The sequence below is a fragment of the Balaenoptera ricei genome, chromosome 1 (assembly GCF_028023285.1).
Source record: "Balaenoptera ricei isolate mBalRic1 chromosome 1, mBalRic1.hap2, whole genome shotgun sequence".
Taxonomy (NCBI): Eukaryota; Metazoa; Chordata; class Mammalia; order Artiodactyla; family Balaenopteridae; genus Balaenoptera; species Balaenoptera ricei.
Genome location: NC_082639.1, coordinates 154,230,502 through 154,254,011, shown reverse-complemented (window position 1 = coordinate 154,254,011; position 23,510 = coordinate 154,230,502). Strand labels below are relative to the sequence as shown.

The window sequence follows — 23,510 nt, the reverse complement described above, 5'->3', positions numbered from 1 at the left end:
TGAGGGGGGCATGGCCAGCCAGCTCTTCCTGTGGCTGGGTCCTGGCTCCCTATGAGGAAGATTTGAAGCATATAGATTTGCAAAAGAAAAGGCCACAAGTCCATGGTCATTTCTCATGGGTGCTGATTTCAGCCTTTGAAACACGCCAGCTGAATTTGTTGATCTCTCGGAAGCCTTCCCTGGGGTGACAGGAATCAGGTTCTATCAGAGAGTCTGCTTTCAAAGGTTGGTGCCTGTACCCTATCAGTTGTGCACTATTTGAGGCTTCCCCCAACACAAGATTGTAAGAGATCCCTGTGAGTGAAAACAGGCAGTAGGCAGTGAGATGTGAAATAACACCTTTTTATCCTATCTGCATTGGCAAAGCAGTCTGTTCATAAGGGGTTAGGTGTACAAGCAGAGACTTTGGAAATCAGCAGGTTTTCACATTAGTGACTAAAAAGCCCAAAATTTTGGTGCTAATTTCTTGTTCTTAGTCATAACGGCCAGGTTAAATCCCAATACCTGGGGAAGCATATCCATCTATCCATCCACCCATCCATCCACCCATCTATCCATCCAACTATTCTAACCATTCATTTATCCAGTGTTTATGAAACACTTGCTATATGCTAGGTACTATGTAAGATACTTACATTATTATATCATGAACAAGACAGGATATTAATTTGTTAAGGGAGCCTATCAGAAAGAGAGACAGTTATGCCCTGTTTTGAGAAGTGGTTCAGTATAAACACAAGGAACAATGGGAGCAGAGGGCAAGTTTGCCTACCCAGTTCAGTCTGGCCTAATTCCATCAGAAAGGCCATAGTATTTAGTCTGGCTTTATCTCAGCTGCCACGAAAACAGAGTACAGTTTCTTATTGTTTGTTAAACTTTTAAAAGTTTCTCCTCTTCCCCTGCCTTCCTTTTTGTCTCCTATCAGGAACTGAAGAACCTGGAATAAAGAGAGTTAAGGGGGTCAGGATAGTTCTGATGGGCTGGCATCTTGTGCCCCAGCGAAGTTCACTCAGCCCATCTTATTGATGCAAGGTTCAGGTTGCTCACACTTTGATACCCTTTAAAAGAGCATGATAAATGCAAGTTAAAGCCACAGTGGGATACCCCTGTCCAACTACCAGAGTTGATCAGGTAAAAAATAGTAACAACACCAAATGCTGGTGAGGATGCAGCATTTGGATCCCTTGTTATGTTGCTGGTGGAAATGTAAAATGGCCCCTCTGGGAAACTGTTGGGCAGTTTTTTTTTTTGTTTTTGTTTTTTTTTTTAGAGAATTTGCATTTCTTTTTTTTTTTCTTTTTTTTTTAAGTTATACAATTTATTTATTTATTTATTTATTTATTTATTTATTTATTTATTTATTTATTGTTGTGTTGGGTCTTCGTTTCCGCGCGAGGGCTCTCTCTAGTTGCGGCAAGTGGGGGCCACTCTTCATCGCGGTGCGCGGGCCTTTCATTATTGCAGCCTCTCTTGTTGAGGAGCACAGGCTCCAGACGCGCAGGCTCAGCAGTTGTGGCTCACGGGCCTAGTTGCTCAGTGGCATGTGGGATCCTCCCAGACCAGGGCTCGAACCCGTGTCCCCTGCATTGGCAGGCAGACCCCCAACCACTGCGCCACCAGGGAAGCCCTGTTGGGCAGTTTTTATAGAGCTCTAAACATGCAACTACCATGCAGCCCAGCAAGCTCACTCTTGGGCATTTATCCTAGAGAAATGAAAACATATTTACATAAAAACCTGTACACGTATGTTCATTTCAGTTTTATTCATAATAGCCCCAAGCTGGAAAACAGCCCAGATGTCCTTCAACAGGTGAATGGTTAAAGAAACTGTGGTCCATCCACACCATGGAAACTACACAGCAATAAAAAGGGGGCAGTCCTTTGATACCTGTCACAACTTGGGTGGATTTCAGGGAATTATGCTGAGTGAAAAAAAGCCAGTCCTGGGACTTCCCTGGTGGTGCAGTGGTTAAGAATCCGCCTGCCAGTGCAGGGGACACGGGTTCGAGCCCTGGTCCGGGAAGATCCCACATGCCGCGGAGCAGCTAAGCCCGTGCGCCACAACTCCTGAGCCTGCGCTCTAGAGCCCGTGAGCCACAACTACTGAGCCCGTGTGCCTAGAGCCCATGCTCCGCAACAAAAGAAGCCACCGCAATGAGAAGCCCACGCACTGCGATGAAGAGTAGCCCCCGCTCGCCACAACTAGAGAAAGCCTGCACCCAGCAACGAAACCCAACACAGCCAAAAAATAAAAAACAAGGAAATTTATTAAAAAAAAAAAAAAAACGCCAGTCCTAAAGGTTACATACTGTATGACTTTTTGAAATGACAAAATTTTAGAAACGGAGAGGATATTAGTGGTTTCCAGGGATTAAGGATGTGGGGTAAAGGAAGCAGGAAAAAGGTGGGTGTGGTTATAAAAGGGCAATGCAAGAGATGCTTGGGGTGATGGAGCTGTTCAGTATCTTTACTGTGGTGGACACTGAACCTATATGTGATAAAGCCTTTTATGTGATAAAACCGTATAGAACTAAAACACACATGCACACATACGAGTACAGGTAAAACTGGGGAAACCTGAATGTCTGTGGATTGTTGCAATGTCACCATCCTGGTTGTGATATATTCTGGTTTTGCAAAATGTTACCATAGGGGGAAATTGGGTAAAGTGTCCATGGGATCTCTCTGTGTTATTTCTTATAACTGCAGGTGAGTCTACAACTGTCTCAATAAAAATCTCAATTAAAAAAAAAGCATCATATAAAAGTAATACTTGATTAGAATTTGAATCTCTAAATTAGAAACATCACAGCCCAACATTAAATTAAGATTGTTTTATGTGTACATGTTACTTGATCAACATGATTCTTTGTGCCTCATTTCAAGTGAACAGCAGTTTCCAATCATAATCGTCATTTGAACCTCTTAACTTAAATGAATTGGGCTATTCTGACTTTTAGGCAGATCTTTAATCAATTAATTAAAATTAACTAATTGATTTTAATTAATTAATTATATTGGCTGTGCTGCCCGGCTTGTGGGATCTTAGTTCCCCGACCAGGGATTGAACCCAGGCTCTCAGCAGTGAAAGCACAGAGTCCTAACCACTGGACTGCCAGGGAATTCCCTAGGCAGATTTTTAAATCTTGAACTTGACATAGATTATGTCTGTGACCAAAACTGTGCGTATCTGCCCAGATTGCCCTGAGAACTTGCAGGAAAAGTTTTTAAAGCCCTTCTAGTGATGAATCAGAAGTATTGTTTTGGAATAAAACATAACACACTTTCTTTTTTAGTTTTGAAAAGTTAAAAGATTCCTGGCATATTTGATGTCAGAGGCTCAATATCTGATATTTAAGCATTTTTGCTAAAGAGGTGGACACAAGTTTGATAAATTAAATACCTAAGCACTTTTGGAGTAGAAATAGGTGGGACAGGGCTGTCTTTAGGCCTTTGCATATGAAAATGGTCTTTGAAACACTTGGGCAAAGCCCTCCTCCTCCTCAGAGCAGCAGACCTTCTATGCTGCTGCCTGCACCGTTAGGCAGTGTCACATTTCTACTTCTCGGCCTCTCTGCCCTGCTTCTTGCTGGTCTAGGCGTGTGTGTGTGTGTGTGTGTGTGTGGTAGGGGGGGATAGCGGTTGGAGGAGGTGTGCCCTAAGGGCTGCATTGATAGTGGGGGACTGTTCCTCTGATGCCAGTCAGAGAACAAGGCATGGAAGACTAATCATGCTGTATCAGCATCTTAGTGGTGTTTTCAAGGATGGGATTCCAATTGCATTCACTTTATAGAATGAAAAAAATCAATATGTTAGTCGGGTTCTAATTTATGTTTTAAAATAGGTGATTATTTTTTGCATTGTTCACATCTTTCCCTTTTTATCACCTGCTCGCTGTGAATGTGTATAGCGGAGTTGTCTTTGCCCATTGGGGAGGATGAGTGGGTAATAGAAGGGATAGCAGAGAATATGAGGTTCACGTGGGTGCATTTTCTGTGATGTCTTAGAGAAAATTAGACGTTGTCTGCCTGTACTCTTCGGCAGGAGGAAGATGGTGAGGGATGAGAGTATAGGACAACCTTGTGTGCCCCCATGGTATCATTTGTGAGCACAGGTAAATTCATCAGAGAATCTCTGGAGCAGATGGGGTTTGCACAGCACTATTAAGTAGTTCCTGAAGGTTCCTCCAACTTTTTCAAGTTGAAGCAGCTTAAGTCTGTGGTTAAGTTCCCAAATGAATCCCAACAAACAGGCTTTTTCCAAGTGGATCAAATAGCACTCAATAAAAATGTAGCTGTGTTATGTGTATATGTGTGTAGCCATGCACACATGGAAAAAGATTCCAAGTGGTAAATGCTGTAGATCAAGTTGGAAAAGACACCCCTTCCCTTTTTTCGTTCATTAGAACTACTTCTTAAAATAGTCTCTGGTGACCTTGTTCCTTATAATTGAACTCTGTCCAGAGGTGAGTGCTTGGGGGAAAGTTTGAAGCAAATTTATGTGGCTGTTTAATGTGGGTAGTAGGATGGAAAAATAGTAAAAATGAACTGCAGATTTCTCTGATTTTCTTGGAACTTCAAAGTGGCTGACCTAGTCCCTCATTTAAAATGTTCTCTCTTAGGCTGGAGTATAAGTTTGGTAAGGAATTGTACTAAGGCAGTATTTTGGGAGAGTTAGCACTGAAGGATGGGATTTACAGTGTGCAGTCCACATCTGTCTTTCCCTTAAAGAAGTCTTGTTTTCACAGGAAGACCTAATTTCAAGCAGCCCCTACTTTTCAACTCAGTGTATTCCTGGAAATCCTATTTTTGAATGCTCACCAAAAAGCCACATCATATTTTCCTATAGGAATAATAACTAGTATTTGCCTTGTCCTTCCTGTGTATGCAGACACCGTTGTAAGCATTTTACATGCATTAACTTAACTTAATCCTCACGACAACCTCATTAAGTAGATACTGTTATTATCCTAATTTTGTATCTGAGAAAACCGAGGCACAGAGAGATTAAGTAAGTTGCCGAGGGTCACACAGCTAGTTAATGGGGATACCAGGATTTATTTAGGCAGTTGGACTTCAAAGCTTGAGTAATTACACCACTAAGATATGTTGCCTCTCAAACAATGTTAAAACATTATTGTGGTTTTTTTAAGTAAGGATTTACCAGCCAGATATGACCAAGAGTATATTGTAAAAGCAAAGACATGTTAATTTATCTGTTTAGTTATTCAGTGTCAATAACTATAAAACTTGATAATGAAATAGAAAAATTCTCTCCTAAAATGGGAATAAATGTATTAATTGGATTGACTATGCAAAGGCCTCAATATCACTGAAAGCAGGTAAGCTATACTTTTTCTGTGACACAAACTTGACTGTAAATAATATGCTAATGAAATAAAAATGTAATTAGAGATTTACTTGTAAGTCTCTGGTTTAAACTTTAGAAAGCCTTTTGTGGTTTGGATGGTCCAGTTTTCTCAGTAAGACTCCCGAGAAATGTGCACCAATATTTTATCTTGCCTTCGTTTGGCAGAATAGTGTACGCAGGGGCTAGTGTGCCAGGTTGGCAGCTTTTCCAACTGTCTTCAGGCTCCCATAATGTCTGCTGAAAGTCAGCCATAAATCTTATTGTTGTGGGATCCAGTGGTCTGGGTGGTTTTGGCTGAAGGCAGGAAAGTGGCTCCTTTCTCTGGGTGGATCTGGTGGAGTTCTGGGGACCTGGAGGTAGGCAGCCATCACTCTGGGGTTAATGTGGAAAGTCCCTCTGAATCCTCTTTGTCTGTGTTACACTAAATCCCCAGGCCAGTGAGAACAGTTTGGTTAACGGGTCACAAGACATTACCCTCTTTTATGTAGAACCTTCAATAGCAATGCCTGTTAACTTACCCTTCTCTTTTTTCTTCCTTCCTCCCCCGCCCCCCACCCATGTCTTTCTCACTGGGTCCCTCCCTGTCTGCAGCACAAACCCTGGATCCTCACAGCCTATGGAATGTGGGCCTGCTGGTGTGTACTGGGGACCCAAGGCACAGCCATGGTTCTTATTCACACCACCATCTCCTTCTGTGTTGCCCAGTTCCGGTCGCTGTTCCTGTCATGGCTCTGTTCTCTCTTCCTGCTCTCTACACTGAGGCTTCAAGATGTGGAGGAAGTTAAGGTAAGAGTCTCCGTTTTACCATTGGGAAGGAGAAGGCCCCTTTGGCAATGCCTTTATCCAGGTAGATGCCTTTGTTTTCAGACAAGAGTCAATTGAAGAACTGTGGTGGCGCTCCCTCTAGTGGCCACAGGGGGTTGATGCATGTGAACCCTGGTGTTGCATTCTGCAGTCTTTTGTATCTGACTATGTCTTAGTCCTTGGAGGTTGCCCAGCGCTGACCTTGTACCTTTTCTCCCAGTTTGGGCAGGCATGGATGGTACCAGATGTCACAGGAACAAAGGGGGAAAAAAGCAATAATCCCCTATGCATTTAATAAAACAATCATCTGTAGAGTGCTGCACGGTTTATAGGGAACTCTCACATTCCTTGTCTCATCAGAAGCCCACAATAGTCCCTGAACAGATAAGGCAGGTATTTTCCTTGCACAGAACATCTTGGGAAGCTTTTGATATTCTTTCTTTAGTCATGTGGAACTGGGCTTCCCGTGGTGTCTTTATTTTTGTTCATTCATTCGTTCACCTTTTCATTGATTTAAGTGATGGCACTTAGAATTGGTGAGCCCTGGATCCGCACAGTCATGGGAAAGAATGCAACGGGAAGGATGAGCCAGTGGTTTTCTAGTCTCTTCTATTCACTGTCTCTCCTGCTCTTGAAACTGGAGGCGGTGTTTAACCTCTGAGTCTTAATTTCGTCATTTGGAAAATGGAGGTAATAGCTGCTCTGCCTTCCTCATGGAGTTGTTCTAAGGATCCAACAAGATAATACGTGTTAAGCAATTTTGTAAAAATGGTAGCATTTTGAAAATTCAAGAATTCTTGCTGTTGTTAGGCTACCTTAATTTTTCTTCACTCTTACCAATGGACTGGAGCGAATACTTCAAGCACTTGTCTCAAAACGTGGACTTAAGAGAAAAAGTAGGGTAGCATAGCGTCTCTCTCCTAACAAAGATACGTAACTTCCCAGAATGATTAAACTAGGTGATCACTTAAATAAGTGTGCTTAAAAATAGATTTGCGATAAAAATAAAAACAAATTCACACCTAACTTTTGGGGGACCTGGCAAATGTTCAAAGACGGTCTCCAGTTGTAATTATCCTTTAATTGGTGACTGTTAGCATCAGTTATGGGTGTTGGTGGTAAATAAGTATTCCATTTGTTATGTAAGCTGGTGGTGTGAAAAATATTGCTGAAGGGGAGCGAGCAAATGACCAGAAACTAGTTGCCCTGGGTTTCCATACTTTCACACATGCAGTTTTCTTGGTTTTTCTTGGTGGCTGCTGAAGTCCTGGACGTGGAATAGAAACTCTGTTCGGTACTTAGTTTTTCAGTGTAAAGCCTTAAAAGACCCTCATGGATCAAGTGAACAACTCTTTCCTTTGTCCCAGTTTTATTTCTTGTATCTATTTCCATAACCTGTTTTCTCATTAAAAAAGCAATACATATGTATTATAGAAAATATGGAAAATATAGAAAAATATAAGGATTATAAAATGATCCATAATTTTATTCCCCCAATATTAAGATTTTACCACATTTGCTCTTAGTCTTTTGTTCCATACCTAATTTTGTACGTGCTTGTTATTATTTCATGCTGTGTTGTAATTATACTTTTACATACCTATCTCCGGTATGAGAATTTAGGTACATTGAGGACAGGGACTATTTCTTTTGACGATGTTTCTCTAAAACTTATTTGGAAAATAGTCTTCAACTACATGTGGAGCCAAATTAATGATAGAAGAACAGAAGGAAAGATATGCTGAACACATAAATCCCACGTGACATTTCCAGATACACCCCATTTTATTGCACTTTGCGGATATTGCATTTTTTTTTAACAAATTGAAGGTTTGTGGCAACCCTGCGTTGTCAGATGATCAACAGCATTGTTTCTTTTTTTCAGCGATAAAGTATTTTTAAATTAAGCTATGTTCTTTGTCTTTTTAGACATAATGCTGTTGCACAGTTTAATAGACTACAGTATAGTGTAAACATAACTTTTATGTGCACTGGGAAAGCAAAAAACTGTGTGACTCATTTTATTGCGGTGTTCGCTTTAATGCGGTGGTCTGGAACCGAACCTGCAGTACCCTGAGGTCTGCCTGTATAAGTCTCTCTTTGTCTTCAGAGTTGTTGAAGGAGCTGTTAGAGTACCCATTGGATGTAGCTGATCTCCATGCTGTCCGCTGGTGTATCTGACAGATGCATATCTGGGAAAACCTTCACTCTGTGTTGCATCAGGCTTAATGTGACGCTTATGGCTGATGTTAGGGACACTGTCCTGCCCGTTGCTCATTAATTGCTTGTTTTGATGATCAATGATGTTTACCTGCTGTTCAGTGGTTCTCGACTCCCTGGATGGGACAGCTGCTCTGCCTGTGGAAGAGATCTCCTTCCTGGGAGACTGGATGACGTTCCTCCTTGACACTCAGGGTTATTGTCTCCTTGTGACTTTGCAGAGAGGGTGGTACCAGACGGAAAATGAGTACTACTTGCTGCAGTTCACACTGACCGTTCGCTGCCTGTACTACACCAGCTTCAGCCTGGAGCTTTGCTGGCAGCAGCCGCCGGCTGAGCGCACATTCTGCTTCTTTCCCTGGTTGGTGGCCTATGTCTTCTACTACCCAGTCTTCCACAACGGGCCCATCCTCAGCTTCCCGGAGTTCATCGCACAGGTGAGAGCCTTTCGGGGATTGGATGGGTGTTTCTGCAGATGATGCTTCTGTCTTTGCTGCTGTGGTCATCCGTGAGTCTTTTCATACAGGGGCGCCCACAAGTTTAGAGCACACATTATTGTCATGATTTCTGATCATGAATGAAATACTTCGGGGAAATAAGCCTTCAAAATGAAGGTCAGCATATCTCTTGTGCAGGTTGGTTGTAGGAGCTCCCACCCGGATTCTCTGTGGACTGTGGCAGCCAGAAATAATAACTGGGCACAGCCAGGAACTTGGGGGTAGGCATGCCCCGCAGGGAAGTCCCAGAGAAAGAAAACTGGCTTCTCATGGTAGTACTTGCAAAGTGGAAGGAGGAACTGGCTGAGCTCTTAGCTGGCAAATAATAGGTGCCCTTTTATTTTCACAAACTGCTTCTGAAACAGCTCTGCCGTGGCCTGGGAATTGTTCAGGGCGATCTGGATGGGATAACAGAGTGGAGTTGAAGAGGGTTTGAAAGCAATGGTGTGTTTTCGGGTCTGGGTGCCTGTTTCTGCCCAGGATCTCGCCTGCCTACTTCTGGACGGCAGCCTTGTCTGGACAGCAGCCTTGTCTGAAGCTCATGGGAAGCCACCTTCGTCATTGCCACCTCACTTTTCCTCCTAGTTCGGATTTTTTTCCTCATTCCACAGCTAGCCTCGTGGAACACGTGTACTAAGTTAATTCACCTAAAGTGTGAGTAATCAATTGATGATCCCTAAAAACAGTGTTTCTCAAAGGACATTCCTGCCTCCCTCCCCCCAACAGAACAGTCCCCATGGAGGTGAGAACACATGAGTAACACGTATGCACACACAGTGCACACATGAGCAAGCACACATATGTACACATGTGCACACACACTGGGGCCTGGACACGTAGTTCGAAGAGCAGGGCCAGCAGCAGTGTTTGACATTTCCGGAGGGCAACCCGAAAGGTGCCCCCTGCACAAATAGGAGGGTTCTTAGAAATCCCTTATTTTGTCTTAAAAATTTCACTGAGTTACACATTGTACTCAGAAGTATATTTCTGCATTATAACAATAACTTAATGTTTAAAAATTGCCAGTTAAATCATTGAATGTTTTCCCCTCTGCAAATCTTTAAGTGAAATTGATATTCTGGGCAGATGTATGTTTAGTATGTGGTTTCTCATACCTCAGTTTGGGTTACCTAGGATCGTTCTTTTGCCATGAAGGAATTTAAAATCTGTGTTTGAAAATCATGGTTAAAATTGCTGTGTAAAAGAAAGAGGTGGTTTAGTGATGGCAGCTGATCTTCTAACTCAGAGATTCTCAAAGTGTGGTCCCTGGACCAGCAGCTACAGTATCACCTGGGAAGTTGTCAGAAATGCACATTCTCAGGCCCCACCCCAGACCTAATGAATCAGGAACCGGGGGGCGGGGCCCAGCAACGTGTTCCTGATGCTGTTAGAGGTAGAGAACCACTATCCGAAGTTCTTAGAAGAGCAGGGGGTGGGGTGAGGGTGGGGTAGACCCAAGGTAGGGTGGGTTCAGGTCCTCCGAATTTTGTCTCCTTTACAACCTCCTTGCCACTGTAAGTTTTTAATTCTAACATTGCAGTCAATAACTTTTGGACTAAACATCCACAAGCACACCCCCACCCCTCTCTTGAAGGCAGATAATTCTCAGAGAAATATAGACTAAACCCATTAAGAGGAAACAAATTGGGACTTCCCTGGTGGCGCAGTGGTTAAGAATCCACCTGCCAGTGCAGGGGACATGGGTTCGAGCCCTGGTCCGGGAAGATCCCACATGCCGTGGAGCAACTAAGCCCGTGCGCCATGACTACTGAGCCAGCGCTCTAGAGCCCGCGAGCCACAACTACTGAGCCTGTGTGCCACAACTACTGAAGCCCCCACGCCTAGAGCCCGTGCTCCGCAACAAGAGAAGCCTCCTCAATGAGAAGCCTGCGCACCGCAACGAAGAGTAGCCCCCGCTCGCTGCAACTAGAGGAAGCCAGCGTGCAGCAGCGAAGACCCAATGCAGCCAAAAATTAAATAAATAAATTTGTATACATAAAAAAAGAGGAAACACATTATTTTCCTAACTGCCTCTTATCCATCAAGGAGCTTAGCCCTATGGGATCTGTACTTCGTTGTTAGGCAAATCATCATTCTTCTTAGTTCTCGTCTGTCGTCTCCTTTCTGATTGTACCCTGTAGGGTCTTGAGGGAATATGAGAGGCGTGTCTCAGGGTCCTGAATATGTTACACAGAGGCGAGCTTTGAGACTGTCGCTCACCTAAATCCTTAGCCAAAGGCTCTTGCTCTCGAGTTTCAGCCTGGGGAAATGAAGGGGTTTCTCCCTGTAGGGAGTCAGGTCTGGAGACTGCAGGTAGCATCTATGTCCCCTCTCTCTGTTTCTTTTACCCCTTTCAAAATGGTAGCAATTGCCGAAAGCAGGGAACTCAAATAGGCAAGTTGAAACCTTTCTCTATGGTCTGAGAAGATTCATAGAAAAGTCAGTCTAGAAGAGGCAAAATGTTTAATAAGCTACAGGGCAATAAAAACAAGCCAGGTGGTTTCTGCAGTTGCTGGGGGTGTCTATGGGGCACTTAACCTCCTATGAGAAAAATGGGTCTAAAAGGAGAGCAGTTAAACTAGGGAGCTAATCTAGTAGTGAAAGGGCTCCTTCAGAGAAGCCGGGAGGGGGAGGAAGAAAGCCAACTGGAAGAGCTTGTAAGTAAGGTTTGCTCTGAACGAGTGCTTGTGTGAATGAATAAATGTAATAGGAAATGGTAGTATTGAAATTTTGGCTCTTAGCTTCTCAGGTCAACGCTCACAAACTCTAAAGAGCAGGCAGAGACTTGCCACCAGGGGGCGGCAGAGCCTCACCATGGAGACGAACCCAGCTGGGCAAACCACAGTCCATAAATTTACAGTACTAGGTCCACCCTGGGAGAATGTTCTCTTTCACCCAGTTTGTTTTTTTTTTTTTAGTGTGTAAATTTGCATATCCAAGATGAGGCAAGTATAGAAGAGGTGCCTCTGTAACGTATGGCATGTGAAATTTGTACACATCAATCATGAACAGGGGAAAATGTGCCTGTCAACAGGCCTCAGTGCCTTAACTTGAAGGCCATCTCTGATGGCATTTGGAGTTTCAGGAATATGGGCCCCGTTTATTTTTCTCCCAGGGTTCTATGGAACTCAGATACGGAGCCGGGGACGAGGTCGGGGGACAGGGTCGGGGAGGTCTAGGGAAAGGCAGGAAATGCTGTTTATTTGCTGAGCTTGGAGCCGGGGGCCACCACATCTTAACTCTGAGCAGGTTGAATCATGCAGTGAGGGAGGAGCTGATATGGGGGAGGACGGTGAGCCTGGGTGTGGGAGGACCAGGGGGCTTTTCCTGCCTGAGGGCTGTGCTCCTGCCCCGAGGGGAGGAGCCAGCGCTCAAATAGGGAGCTAGGTTGGTGGTTAAGAGCAAAGACTCTTGCGCCCAATCCTGTTGTTACAGGGTTTGAATCCCTGCTCTGCTTTGGCTTGAGAGCTTTTGGTGAGTTACTCACCTTATTTGTGACTCAGTTTCCTTATCAATGAAATGGGAAAAGTAATAATACCTCCCTCATAGGGTTGTTATAAGGATTAAATGATTTTGTATAGATAGTGGAGCTTGACATCTAACACTATGATGTGTTAACTATTACTATTATTGTTGTTATTGTTATCCAAAAGCGGGGGCATTTCTGGGGTAAGCTGTTGGAGGAGGGCATTGAAAGGATGTGACCACCGGTTGACCCGCAGTCTGGACCTGGGCAGTTGGAGGCTCCTCACCCCTCCCCTGTGCTTGGAATATACGTTCTGCCTGCCATTCCCACACTGGGAGCCATTTCAGGGACATAGCCTTGACCTTGAAAGAGGAAGGTGTTGTTGAGACCATCTGGACTGACTATGTGACTAAACCCAGGTAAGGCCTCTATTTAAACTTTAAAATTCTGGCCGGTGGATGCAGAGATCTACTTGCCTTTCAGCGCCCAAGACAAGGCTCATCTGTAAGCTCCCTTGCTTATTAAACCTGCCACCTGCCAATCCGGAATGGTCTGGCTGTTTCTTTGGTCTCTCCTTGCCCCCTGTGTACAAGGGGCCAGTTTCAGATTTCACCCAGGGAAGCTCCCGAGGGTGAGAACTAACATAAGTTTATGCCAGAACCGAGGCCCTGGGTGTCCAGGCTGATAGGTGAGGGCAGCAGCAGGGGCCATTCTGGGCAGGGACCATCCTTGATCTTAGAGGAGGCCAGCGGAAGACAGATGCAGGCAGTGGCTGCAGGTGCAGGGGAGGGCCCAGCCCCTGAAGGACCAGGGCTGGCAGTCAGTGTCCCAGAGAAACCACTAGGGGTATGGGGTGGGCTCTGGTTCTAGGGCGCATCTGGAACGATGCCAACTGTGAGAAGTAACCCTAACCGAGCACTTACTCCTAACCAGGCTTTCCATGTTCTGATGCCTTTCATCCTGGCAACAACCCCAGGGGAGAGGCCCTGTCGTTACTCCCACTTCACAGATGGTAACGCAGAGGCAAGGACCGGCTAACGCAATGCGCGTCGGGGTGGGAGGGACAAAGACCAGACAGAGCCTTGTCACCAGCTCGGTGAGCCTCACAGGAGTTGGCGGGAGGAAGCAGTGTGGCCTCGTGGACGTGCGGGTCTGGAGGCTCAAGCTGGCCAGACCAGGTCCCAGTCCTGTGGCAGCTACGCCGACTGCAGGCCCCACTTGCTGTTCTGCCAGAGACCACTTGGTACTAGCGGCCTTGGTCTGGGTGCTGGGGAGGGGTAGTGAGGGCCTGATTAGGGAACGATTTCCTGGGAGTAGGGGTTCGGTCTATGACCCTGGGCTGGAGAGAAGCTCCCGCGTTACAAAGGAACAAGACTCGGGCTACAGTGCCCTTGACCCACGCGTGGAGGTTGGAGCAGAGGTAACTCAGCTGAACAGTTGCCTCTGGGGAAGGCTTCTGTTTGGTGCTCTCCAACATGGGTATTATTCGTATGTGAAAGAAAAGAACCTTTCATCTTTGAGAACTGTCATCTTTAATCATTAGAATATCTTTGAAGGGCTTCGATATTCCTTTTTATGCAATTTGCATGAAATGAGGTTTTAAAAAATAACGTGTTTTAAAATGCACTTCGCAGATGAATTAGTGTGTATTTTTTAGGGGAGCCTTAACTAAAAATTCCCATTGATGGCAGTTGCCAGTGGTCTTAAGATTGGCACTCCCCTCAGTTTGAAATATCTCAAGTGAAACGCTTTGCATGCAGAGGTTGAATAGTTGCTCATTAGGTGAGCTGTGTATGGTGTGTCTTTTCCTCCTTGCTGAATTGACAAGGGGCAAATATAAATGGGCTGTAATAACAGTACAACTCTGCAGAAAGACTAATAACCATGTTTTTAAGTAAAAGCAAAGAGAATGAAAAATCGGATTGTTTTCCTTCTGCTGTGTTTACTTGTGCAGTTAAGGAATAGACGTTTCTCTTACTCTGAATGGGGAGGCATCCAGCATCAAAAAGGGAGGATTGCAGAGAAAAGCCCAGCCCTTCTGGTCCAGTGGTGACACATAAGTATGCCTTGTTAAACCTGGAGAGCAAGTTTGGCCCTGGGGAAAGTAGGAAAGTCATTACTGGGAAGCCAGTCAGTCACAAAATGCACCTCATGTTTCTTCTTAATTACAGATACTCGTGTCATTTTAGACTGTGCATTGTTAGGGGAAGGAAAGGAGGGCCTCTGGACTGACCTTGAAATGTGGTGGCCTGGAGCTGGAGGTGATTGGACAGACTTATTTTCCTGATTGCCTGGCGTGGCTGTTTGTTCTGATTTCACAGTGGCTTCCCTCCCGTCTAGATGCTTCTCTCCCTGGGACGGGGCTGCACACCCAGTGATGCTCCAAGGCCTCGGGTGCAGGTCTGGTCTTCAGGGGACCTGAGCTTGGGGTTAGGCAACTGCTCAGGGTCCTGCAGGCCATGTGCATAGTTGCTTATTTGGGAACACTGGAGACAGTTGTGCAAAGATTGTCTTTTGTCAACACTGCTTTTGAGGTCGTTATCACATTCAGTCAGGGAATCTGCTTTCCTCCAAGAGTCTGGCACCAAGAAAGGCCCCTTCTGTTGGTCTGGAATGGTTTTAGGTGCCTCTTCATGTCTTAGCTTCCCCTGTTGCCTTGGTGTGAACGGTTTTAGCCTCCATAGTCTGATGGACACTGTATTCGTAATTGTTTCTTCATTTGCTGATGGTCATTTGGTCAAAATGAGTTTGCTTTAGAGAGCTGGAAAAGGGTTGAGAATGAACAAAGGGCAACTCAGCGTGTAACTAAGAAAGTCTCCGAGTGAGGTGGGAAGGTAAGGAGAAATAAAGATGGGTAGCACAAAAGAGAGAGAGGCTTGCTTGCTCATAGAGAGGATGGTGGGCTCCCCTGGGGAGGTCCTGAGACTTGGCATTTTTTACAAGAAGGCTGCAGAAACAGAGGGCTTGCCTCTCTAACAGAGAGTACCAAAGTCTTCACAATATGGTAAAGTTATATTACTTTTTGCTCTGATTGCAAAAATAATAATTGTTAAAAAATAACTTAAGAATCTTACCATCCAAAGGTTACCATCACTGCTGCCATTTTGGTGTCTGTCTCTCCAGTCTGTCTTTATTTATGCACATTTATATCAAAAAATAGTTTTCATGGCTACGTAAGATTGAGGTGCACTCATGCATTTAACCAAGCCCCAAGCCCCTACTGTTGGAAGTTTGGGTTATTTCCTTTTTCTTCTCAATTATATAATGCAGACACGAGGGATCGGACAGGTAGGGCGTCTCTCACTGAGGATTTCGCCATCCACTGGCTTGTCGATGCTCTGCTCCAGACTTTGTAGCATGTAGCATGCATGCTTGACGTAAGGATTCATATGAAAACCACCCTCAGTTATGCCTAGAGAGGGAAAGGGGTCTGCATTGGGTTCCTGTGCTGCGGCTATAATTGCAGTGAGCTGCGGTCCCTGCAGGACTGCAAATCCCCCTGTGCCCCACCTTCCTTCCTGGATAACCTTCCCAGCTAGCGCTTCCCCTGTCAAACTTGGCTGGGTGGATCCTTCAAAGCAGTTACTTCTGTTTCCTAATAAATATCTTTCTGAGGTGACCTGAAGAAAATGAAAGGAAATTCCTATTAATGTGATCAGCTTACATTAAAAAAATTTAAACCAACAGCTTTCCTGGGCGTAGCTAACCAAGCAGATGGCAAAAGGGGGAAAGCCATTTATGCAGCTTATTGGAATTTCACTGTGCCAGCCAGAATTTCTCGGTCTGGTTTCTTGCTGTAAGAGGACCGTTTGAGACCGTGGTAGAATAGATGCTCAAGAATGGAATAGAAATTAATTCCTTGGAGTGTAGATAGCCCATCACCTCTAAGGGCAGTGCCTGCCGCCCCTCCTGGCTGCCGTGGGACCCACTGCACCTTGATGGTTAGAGGAGAGGAGAAATTAAAGAAGCGTGTCAGGATCACCTTCCCCTAGGGATGGGCCTCTCTTGTTCATGTAGTGTCTGGAGCCCTCATTGTCAAGCCCTTGCTGAACAAAGTCCATATCCTCTGCCAGCTAATGTGTGCAGATACAACTTCATAATTAAGGCGATCAATTCACCTCTGCATTTCCAGGCAGCCTTCAGTGTAATAAAATCGTGTCAGTGTAAGATCTGGAAAACTTATACGCGCTCTCTTGTTTTTCTGTGTTTGTCTAGGTAGGATACATCAGGAACTGCCCTCCATCCTGGGTTTTGGCAGGGCTGCTGCTGGGGTGAAGGGATGCAGAACCCCTCCTTGGTTCTCGGCACTGGGCTAGCTTGTGGCCTCCACCCTATTCTTGCTCTTGGACAGAGTTTTCTAGTTTGGACATGACTCAAAAAATTTTTTTTAATTGAAATATAGTTGATTTACAATGTTCTGTTAGTTTCAGTTGTACAGCAAAGTGATTCAGTTACCTATCTATCTATTCTTTTTTTAGATTCTTTTCCATTATAGGTTATTACAAGATATTGAACATCTTGTAATATATTACTGTGCTCTACAGTAGGTCCTTGTTGGTTATCTGTCTTATATACAGTAGTTTGTATCTGTTAATCCCAAACTCCCAATTTATCCCTACCCCCTTTTCCCTTTGGTCACCATAAGTTTGCTTTCTATGTCTGTGGGTCTATTTCTGTTTTGTAAATAAGTTCATTTGTCTCATAATTTTTAGATTCCACATATATGTGATATCATATGGTATTTGTCGGGCAGGGTGTTTTTACCCGAGAACGCCGAGTGTTCCCAAGGCAAACTAAACCAGCCCTCCCTTAGAAGATAGAGCGAAGATGAAAATTTATAAAAACGTTGTCTAGGGGACTCTGAAAGCTTTTAAAAATGGAGGTGCCATCTAATGACTTCTTCTGTTTCTACTTCAGATGCAGCAGCAGGAGCAGGGCTCGCCGAAGGCCAGCCTTTCCATCCTTGCCCTGGGGCTGGGCCGCCTCCTCTCCTGTTGGTGGCTGGCGGAGCTGATGATTCATCTTATGTACATGCACGCCATCTACAGCAGCACCTCCCTGCTGAGGGCCGTCTCATGTTGGACCTTAGGTAATGTTGGAAATCACTGGCGGTAGAACAAGCATGGAGACAGGTAGCTTCACGGCGAAGCTGGACCAGGGGCAGACAGGGGTGTAGTCGCCTTGAGCAAACCCTCCTTTTTTTCACCTTGTTCCTCTTGTGGCCGAGATGACGCATGTGTGAGGTGGTTGACAGAGGGGAGGGTCAGGCTTGGTGGTCTTGGAACCAAGGATGGTAGCAATCCCTCTTCCTAATGGAATCCTGCGAAGTTCAGCTGGGTCCGCGTCTTCCTGGTGTGGCCAGCATTGCACTTGACAGGAGAAGGCAAGAGATGCTGGGTGCAGCCTCTTAGTCCCTGCTAAGAGGTAAGGCTTTATGACCGAGTTCTGCAGTAATCCTTGTTGTTTTCCTGTATGATATAAAGCAAAGAGTATGAGCTTTAGAGTCAGACAGATACAGGTATTTTTTTTTTTTTTTTTTATTGAAGTGTAGTTGATTTACAATGTTGTGTTAGTTTCAGGTGTACAGCAAGTGATTCAGTTATACATACATATATGTGTATATATATACACACACACACACGTACATATGTGTGTGTGTATATATATATATATATATATTTTCTTTTTCAGATTCTTTTCCCTTATAGGTTATTACAAAATATTGAGTATAGTTCCCTGTGCTATACAGTAGGTCCTTGTTGGTTATCTATTTTATATATAGTAGTGTGTATCTGTTAATCCCAAACTCCTAATTTATCCCTCCCCCACCCCACTCACTTTCCCCTTTGGTAACCATAAGTTTGTTTTCTATGTCTGTGGGTCTACTTCTGTCTTGTAAATAAGTTCATTCATATCATTTTTTTAGATTCCACATATAAGTGGTAGCATATGATATTTGTCTTTCTCTGTTTGGCTTACTTCACGTAGTATGATAAAATCTAGGTCCATCTGTTTTGGTGCGAATGGCATTATTTCATTCTTTTTTATGGCTGAGTAATATTCCGTTGTATATATGTACCACATCTTCTTTATCCATTCACAGCAGATATAGGCTTGAACCTCGGCTCCACCAGTCGCTAGTGGGCAATCTTTGGCAGCTTACTACAACTGTCTGCATGTTCACCTGTCAAATGAGCAGACTCACATTTGCAGGGTTGTTTGGAGGATTAAGTGAAACCATGAAGGTGAAGGGCTTACCTCGTAAAATGTCTGATAGATAGAATTAATGGTGTGTTCTTATGTAGGCCCCTCTGTTGGCCCCTTTTTCTTGTCTACCCATTTCTTTCTGTCTGCAAGTAGGTGGGCTGCAGGTCTTATTTCCTTAGCAGGACACAGTCTCCAGTATAAGACTTTTCTGTGGAGATGCCATCGTTCTTTATTCCTCTGGCCGAAACAGCAGAGAACGTGCTCCTTTCTGAACGAAATCTTCTCATTTCTTTTCACTCCTTTCAAGAACTGAAATTCAGCCCCGTGGTCTGACCTCCAGCCTGTGGCTCCAATGGGAAATGTGTGATCTTCCGGCCAGATTAAGCTGCTCCCTGCCGAGGGCAAGAGTAATAGCCTGACTCCTTATCTGTTTGGTGATTTATAGATTTTTTTTAAAAAAAATCTTGATTGCCCTTGTTATCACACATGCTTAATCAGAATGTTTTCAAGGAAGATGCCTTTTAGGATTGGAAAAATGCTGAGTTGTTTTAATGACAGTCTCTTCTTCCCAGACAAAATCTTTTTTCGTAGTTGGAGGTAACTAATAATGTAAGGCTTTAATGACACACTTAGGCAAACAAAATAGGATTAAGTGATGGCTTATGCTAAATCAGATCCCAGTTGTACTACATCCAAATTAAGAGATTGTATCCGTTTCGGTGATTTTAACTATGAAAACTGGAAAGCAAAACTGAAAATGGGGCTTAAACAAAAAGGAAAAGTTATCTCAGACAGCTATTACTCCTAAGGTCAGCACTAAGGGTGGTAAATCCAGTGACAAAGAAAAGTCATTAGGGGTCCATTTGGGTACCAACCACTCAGCTTAAGAACTAACCAGAATCCTACAAGCCCTTTGTTTGCACCCATAACCCCATCACCTCCTTTCACCCCCTCCACAAAGATAACCTGACTTTTGGGTTTATCATTCCCTTTTCATAAAATCTTTTAAAAAAAAAATAGACTTTATTTTTAGAGCGATTTTGGATTTATAGCAAAACTGAGAGCAAAGTACAGAGATTTCCCATATATCCCCTGCCCCACACGTACACAGCCTCCGCCAGTATCAACGTTCCCACCAGTGTGGTACATTTGTTACAATTGATAAACCTACAATGACACGTCGTTATCACCCGAAGTCCCTCTTTATATTAGCATTTACTCAGTGTTGTACAGTCTGTGGGTTTTGACAGATGTGTAATGACGTGTATCCACTCCTATAATATGAGACAGAGTAGTTTCACAGCCCTAAAAATTCTCTGTGCTCTATTCATCCCTCTCTCCCCTTTAATCCCTGGCAACCACTGATCTTTTTACCATCTCCATAGTTTTACATTTTCCAGAATGTTGTCGTATAGTTGGAATCATACGGTATGTAGCTTTTTCAGATTGACATCTTTCATTTAGTGATATGCGCATCTAAGGTTCCTCCATGTCTTTTTATGGTTTTATAGATCATTTGTTTTTAGTGCCGAATAATATTACATTGTCTGGATGTTCCACAGTTCATTTATCTGTTTGCCTACTGAAGTACATCTCAGTTGATTCTAAGTTTTGCAATTATGAATAAATTTGCTATAGATATCCACGTGCAGAGTTTTATGTGGCCATAAGTTTTCAACTCCTTTGAATAAATACCAGGGAGTGATTATATGGTAAGAACATGTTTATTTTCGTAAGAAACTGCCAAACTGACATTTTTCAAGCTGGCTTTTTTTTTTTTTTTCTTACCTGCAAGTTATGAGTGCCTGCTATTCCACATACTTGCCACTATAACAGTACTTTATCAGGTGTGTCTTTCGCAAATATTTTCTCCCAGTCTGTGGCTTATCTTCTCTTTCTCTTGACAGTGTCTTTAACAGAGCAAAAGTTTTTAATTTTAATGAAATCCAGCTTATCAATTATTTCTTTCATGGATTGTGCATTTGGTGTTGTATCTAAAAAATCCACCATCCCCAATGTCACCTAGGTTTTCTCCTGTGTCATCTTCTAAGAGTTTTAGAGTTGTGTGTTTTATGTTTAGGTCTGTGATCTACTTCGAGTTAATTTTTGTGAAAGGTATAAGAAATTAGACATGAATTTCTTCCAGCACCATTTGTTAAAAAGACTGTCTTTGCTCCATTATGTTGCCTTTGCTCCTTTGTCAAAGATTGGTCGACTTTATTTATATTTATGAGTCTATTTCTTGGCTCTCTGTTTTGTGCCATTGATCTTTTTGTCTATTCTTTCACCAGTGTCACACTGTCTTGATTAATGTAGCTTTAAAGTAAGTCTTGAAGTCAGATAGTGGCAGGCCTCTGACTTTCTTCTTCTTTTCCAATGTTGTGCTGGTTATTCTGGGTCTTTTGCCTCTCCATGTAAACTTTAGAATCAGTTTGTCGATATCCACTAAATAACTTGCTAGGATTTTGATTTGGATTGCATTGAGTCTATAGACGGAGTATGGAAGAATTGATATCTTGTTATCTTGAGTCTTTCTATCCATGAATATGGCTGGCTCTCCATTTATTTAGTTCTTATTTCTTTCATCAGACTTTTTTAGTTTTCCTCATATACAACTTGCACATATTTTGTTATATTTATATGTATACCTGAATTTTTTTGAGGGAGTACTAATGTAAATGATACTGTGTTTTTAGTTTCAAATTCCACTTGTTTATTGCTGGTAAATAGAAAAGTGATTGACTTTACTATATTAACCTTATTTTGTACAACCTTGCTACAATCTCTTATTCCAGGAGGTTTTTTTGTTATTGTTGTTTCTTTGGGATTTTCTACATAGACAGTCATGTCATCTGCAAGGAAAAGTAATTTTTTCCTTCCCAAAGTATGTTTTTTGTTTCATTTTCTTCTTTCATTGAATTAGCTAAGACTTCCAGTATGATATTGAAAAGGAGTGGTGAGAGGGGACATCCTTACCTTTTTTCCTGTTTAATCTCCAAGTATTTTGAGATTTCCTAGCTATCTATTGTTGATTTCTAATTTAATTCCATTATTATCCATTATTCTCTGAGAGCAGACATTGTATGATTTCTGTTCTCTTAAATTTATTTTGGTGTGTTGTATGGTCCAGAATGTGGTCTGTCTTGGAGAATGTTCCATGTGAGCTTGAGAAGACTGTGTGTTCTGTTGTTGGATAAAATAGCCTATAGATGTCAATTATATCCACTTGACTGATGGTGCTGTTGAGTTCAACCATGTCCTTACTGATTTTCTGCCTGACAGATCTGTCCATTTCTGTTAGAGGGGTGGTGAAATCTCTAATTACAATAGTTGGATTCATCTGTTTCCCCTTGCTTTTCTATCAGTTTTTGCCTCACATATTTTGACCCTCTGTTGTTATGCACATACGTATTATATATTATTATGTCTTTTTAGAGAAGTGACCCCTTTATCATTATGTAATGCCCCCTTTTTTTTTTTCAGCTAAACATCCAAGTTTATTACTTACAAATTCTGCTTTTCAACAATGGTAGGACACAATTCAATTAGACTTTTTTGGCCACAATATAACAAAGGTCTCTTTTTACTCCAGTTTCCAAGAACATTTTCCTTATTTCCTTCTGAGCCTTCAATGACAACACCTTTAATGTTCATATTTCTGCCAACATTCTATTATGATATGTGTATTCTCTAAGATGATAGAGTCTTTCTCTACTGTGTTCTTCACTTCCTCCTGAGCCCTCACTGGTGTAATGCTCCTTTTTATCTCTGATAATTTTCCTTGCTTGGAGGTCTGACGTGTCTGAAATATATCTACTCCAGCTTTGATTAGTCTTAGTATGGTATATCTTTCTCTATGCCTTTATTTTTAACTTAACTGTATCTTTATATTTAAAGTGGGTTTCTTTTAGACAATATATGGTTGGGTCCTATTTTTTGATCCACTCTGATAATCTCTGTCTTTTATTGGATGTATTTAGACCATTGATGTTTAAAGTGATTATTGATATGATTGGCTTATTATCTGTCATGTTTGTTACTCTTTTCTATTCATCGCCCTTGATTTTTGTTCCTATTTTTATGTTTCATTCTTTGCCTTTTTTGTTTTTAATTAAACATTTTATATCATTCCATTTTCTTTATTTTCTTAGCATATCAAGTATACTTCTTTCTTAACTTTCTTAGTAGTTGCCGTAAAATTTGCAGTATACGTTTACAACTACTCCGAATCTATTTTCAGATAACACAATATCACTTAACAGGTACTGCAAGTACCTTAAAATATTCCTGATTGTTCCTTATAATAAAATATTCCTAATTCCTCCCTCCTGTCGTTCATGTCATTACTGTCGTTCATTTTACTTATATGTAAACTGTAGTGGTAAATACATTGTTGCTTTTATTATTTTGAACAAACTGTTATTTGTTAGATCAAGAATAGAAAAGAATTAGCAAAGGTTTTATTTTACCTTCATTTATTAGCTCTTCCCTTCTTTATATAGATCCAAGTTTCTAACCTATATCATTTTCCTTCTCTCTGAAGAATTTCTTTTAACATTTCCTGCAAGTCAAGTCTACTGGAAACAAATTCCACCATTTTTGTTTGTCTGAGGAAGGCTTTATTTGTCATTCACTTTTGAAGGATACTTTCACAGGACCACAGTGTTCTAGGTGGTTGTTTTTTCTCCTGTCAGTACTTTAAATGTTTTCTTCTACTCTCTTTGCTTGCACGTTTCTAGGAGAAGCGGGAGGTAATTCTTATCTTTGTTCCTCTACAGGTTAGATGTTTCCCACCTCCACCACCTTGCTTCTTTCAGTGTTTTTTCTTCGTCTTTGGTTTTCTGAAGTTTGAATATGATACGCATAGGTGCAGTTTTGGGGGCATTTATCCTGCTTGGTGTTCCCTGAGCTCCTGGATCTTTGGTTTGGTGTCTCATGTTAATTTG

General features: G+C 42.6%; 1 protein-coding gene across 7 annotated transcripts in view; it reads left to right on the top strand.

Annotated features, from left to right (window-relative positions):
* HHAT (hedgehog acyltransferase) overlaps positions 1-23,510 on the top strand; it is a 361,708-nt gene that overhangs the window by 74,155 nt on the left and 264,043 nt on the right. For all 7 annotated transcript variants that reach the window (XM_059938732.1, XM_059938751.1, XM_059938765.1 and 4 more), the window contains 3 exons: positions 5,962-6,156; positions 8,616-8,831; positions 17,275-17,446. In XM_059938732.1, coding sequence (XP_059794715.1) covers positions 5,962-6,156; positions 8,616-8,831; positions 17,275-17,446 — 583 coding nt within the window. The remainder of the gene's footprint in view (positions 1-5,961; positions 6,157-8,615; positions 8,832-17,274; positions 17,447-23,510) is intronic.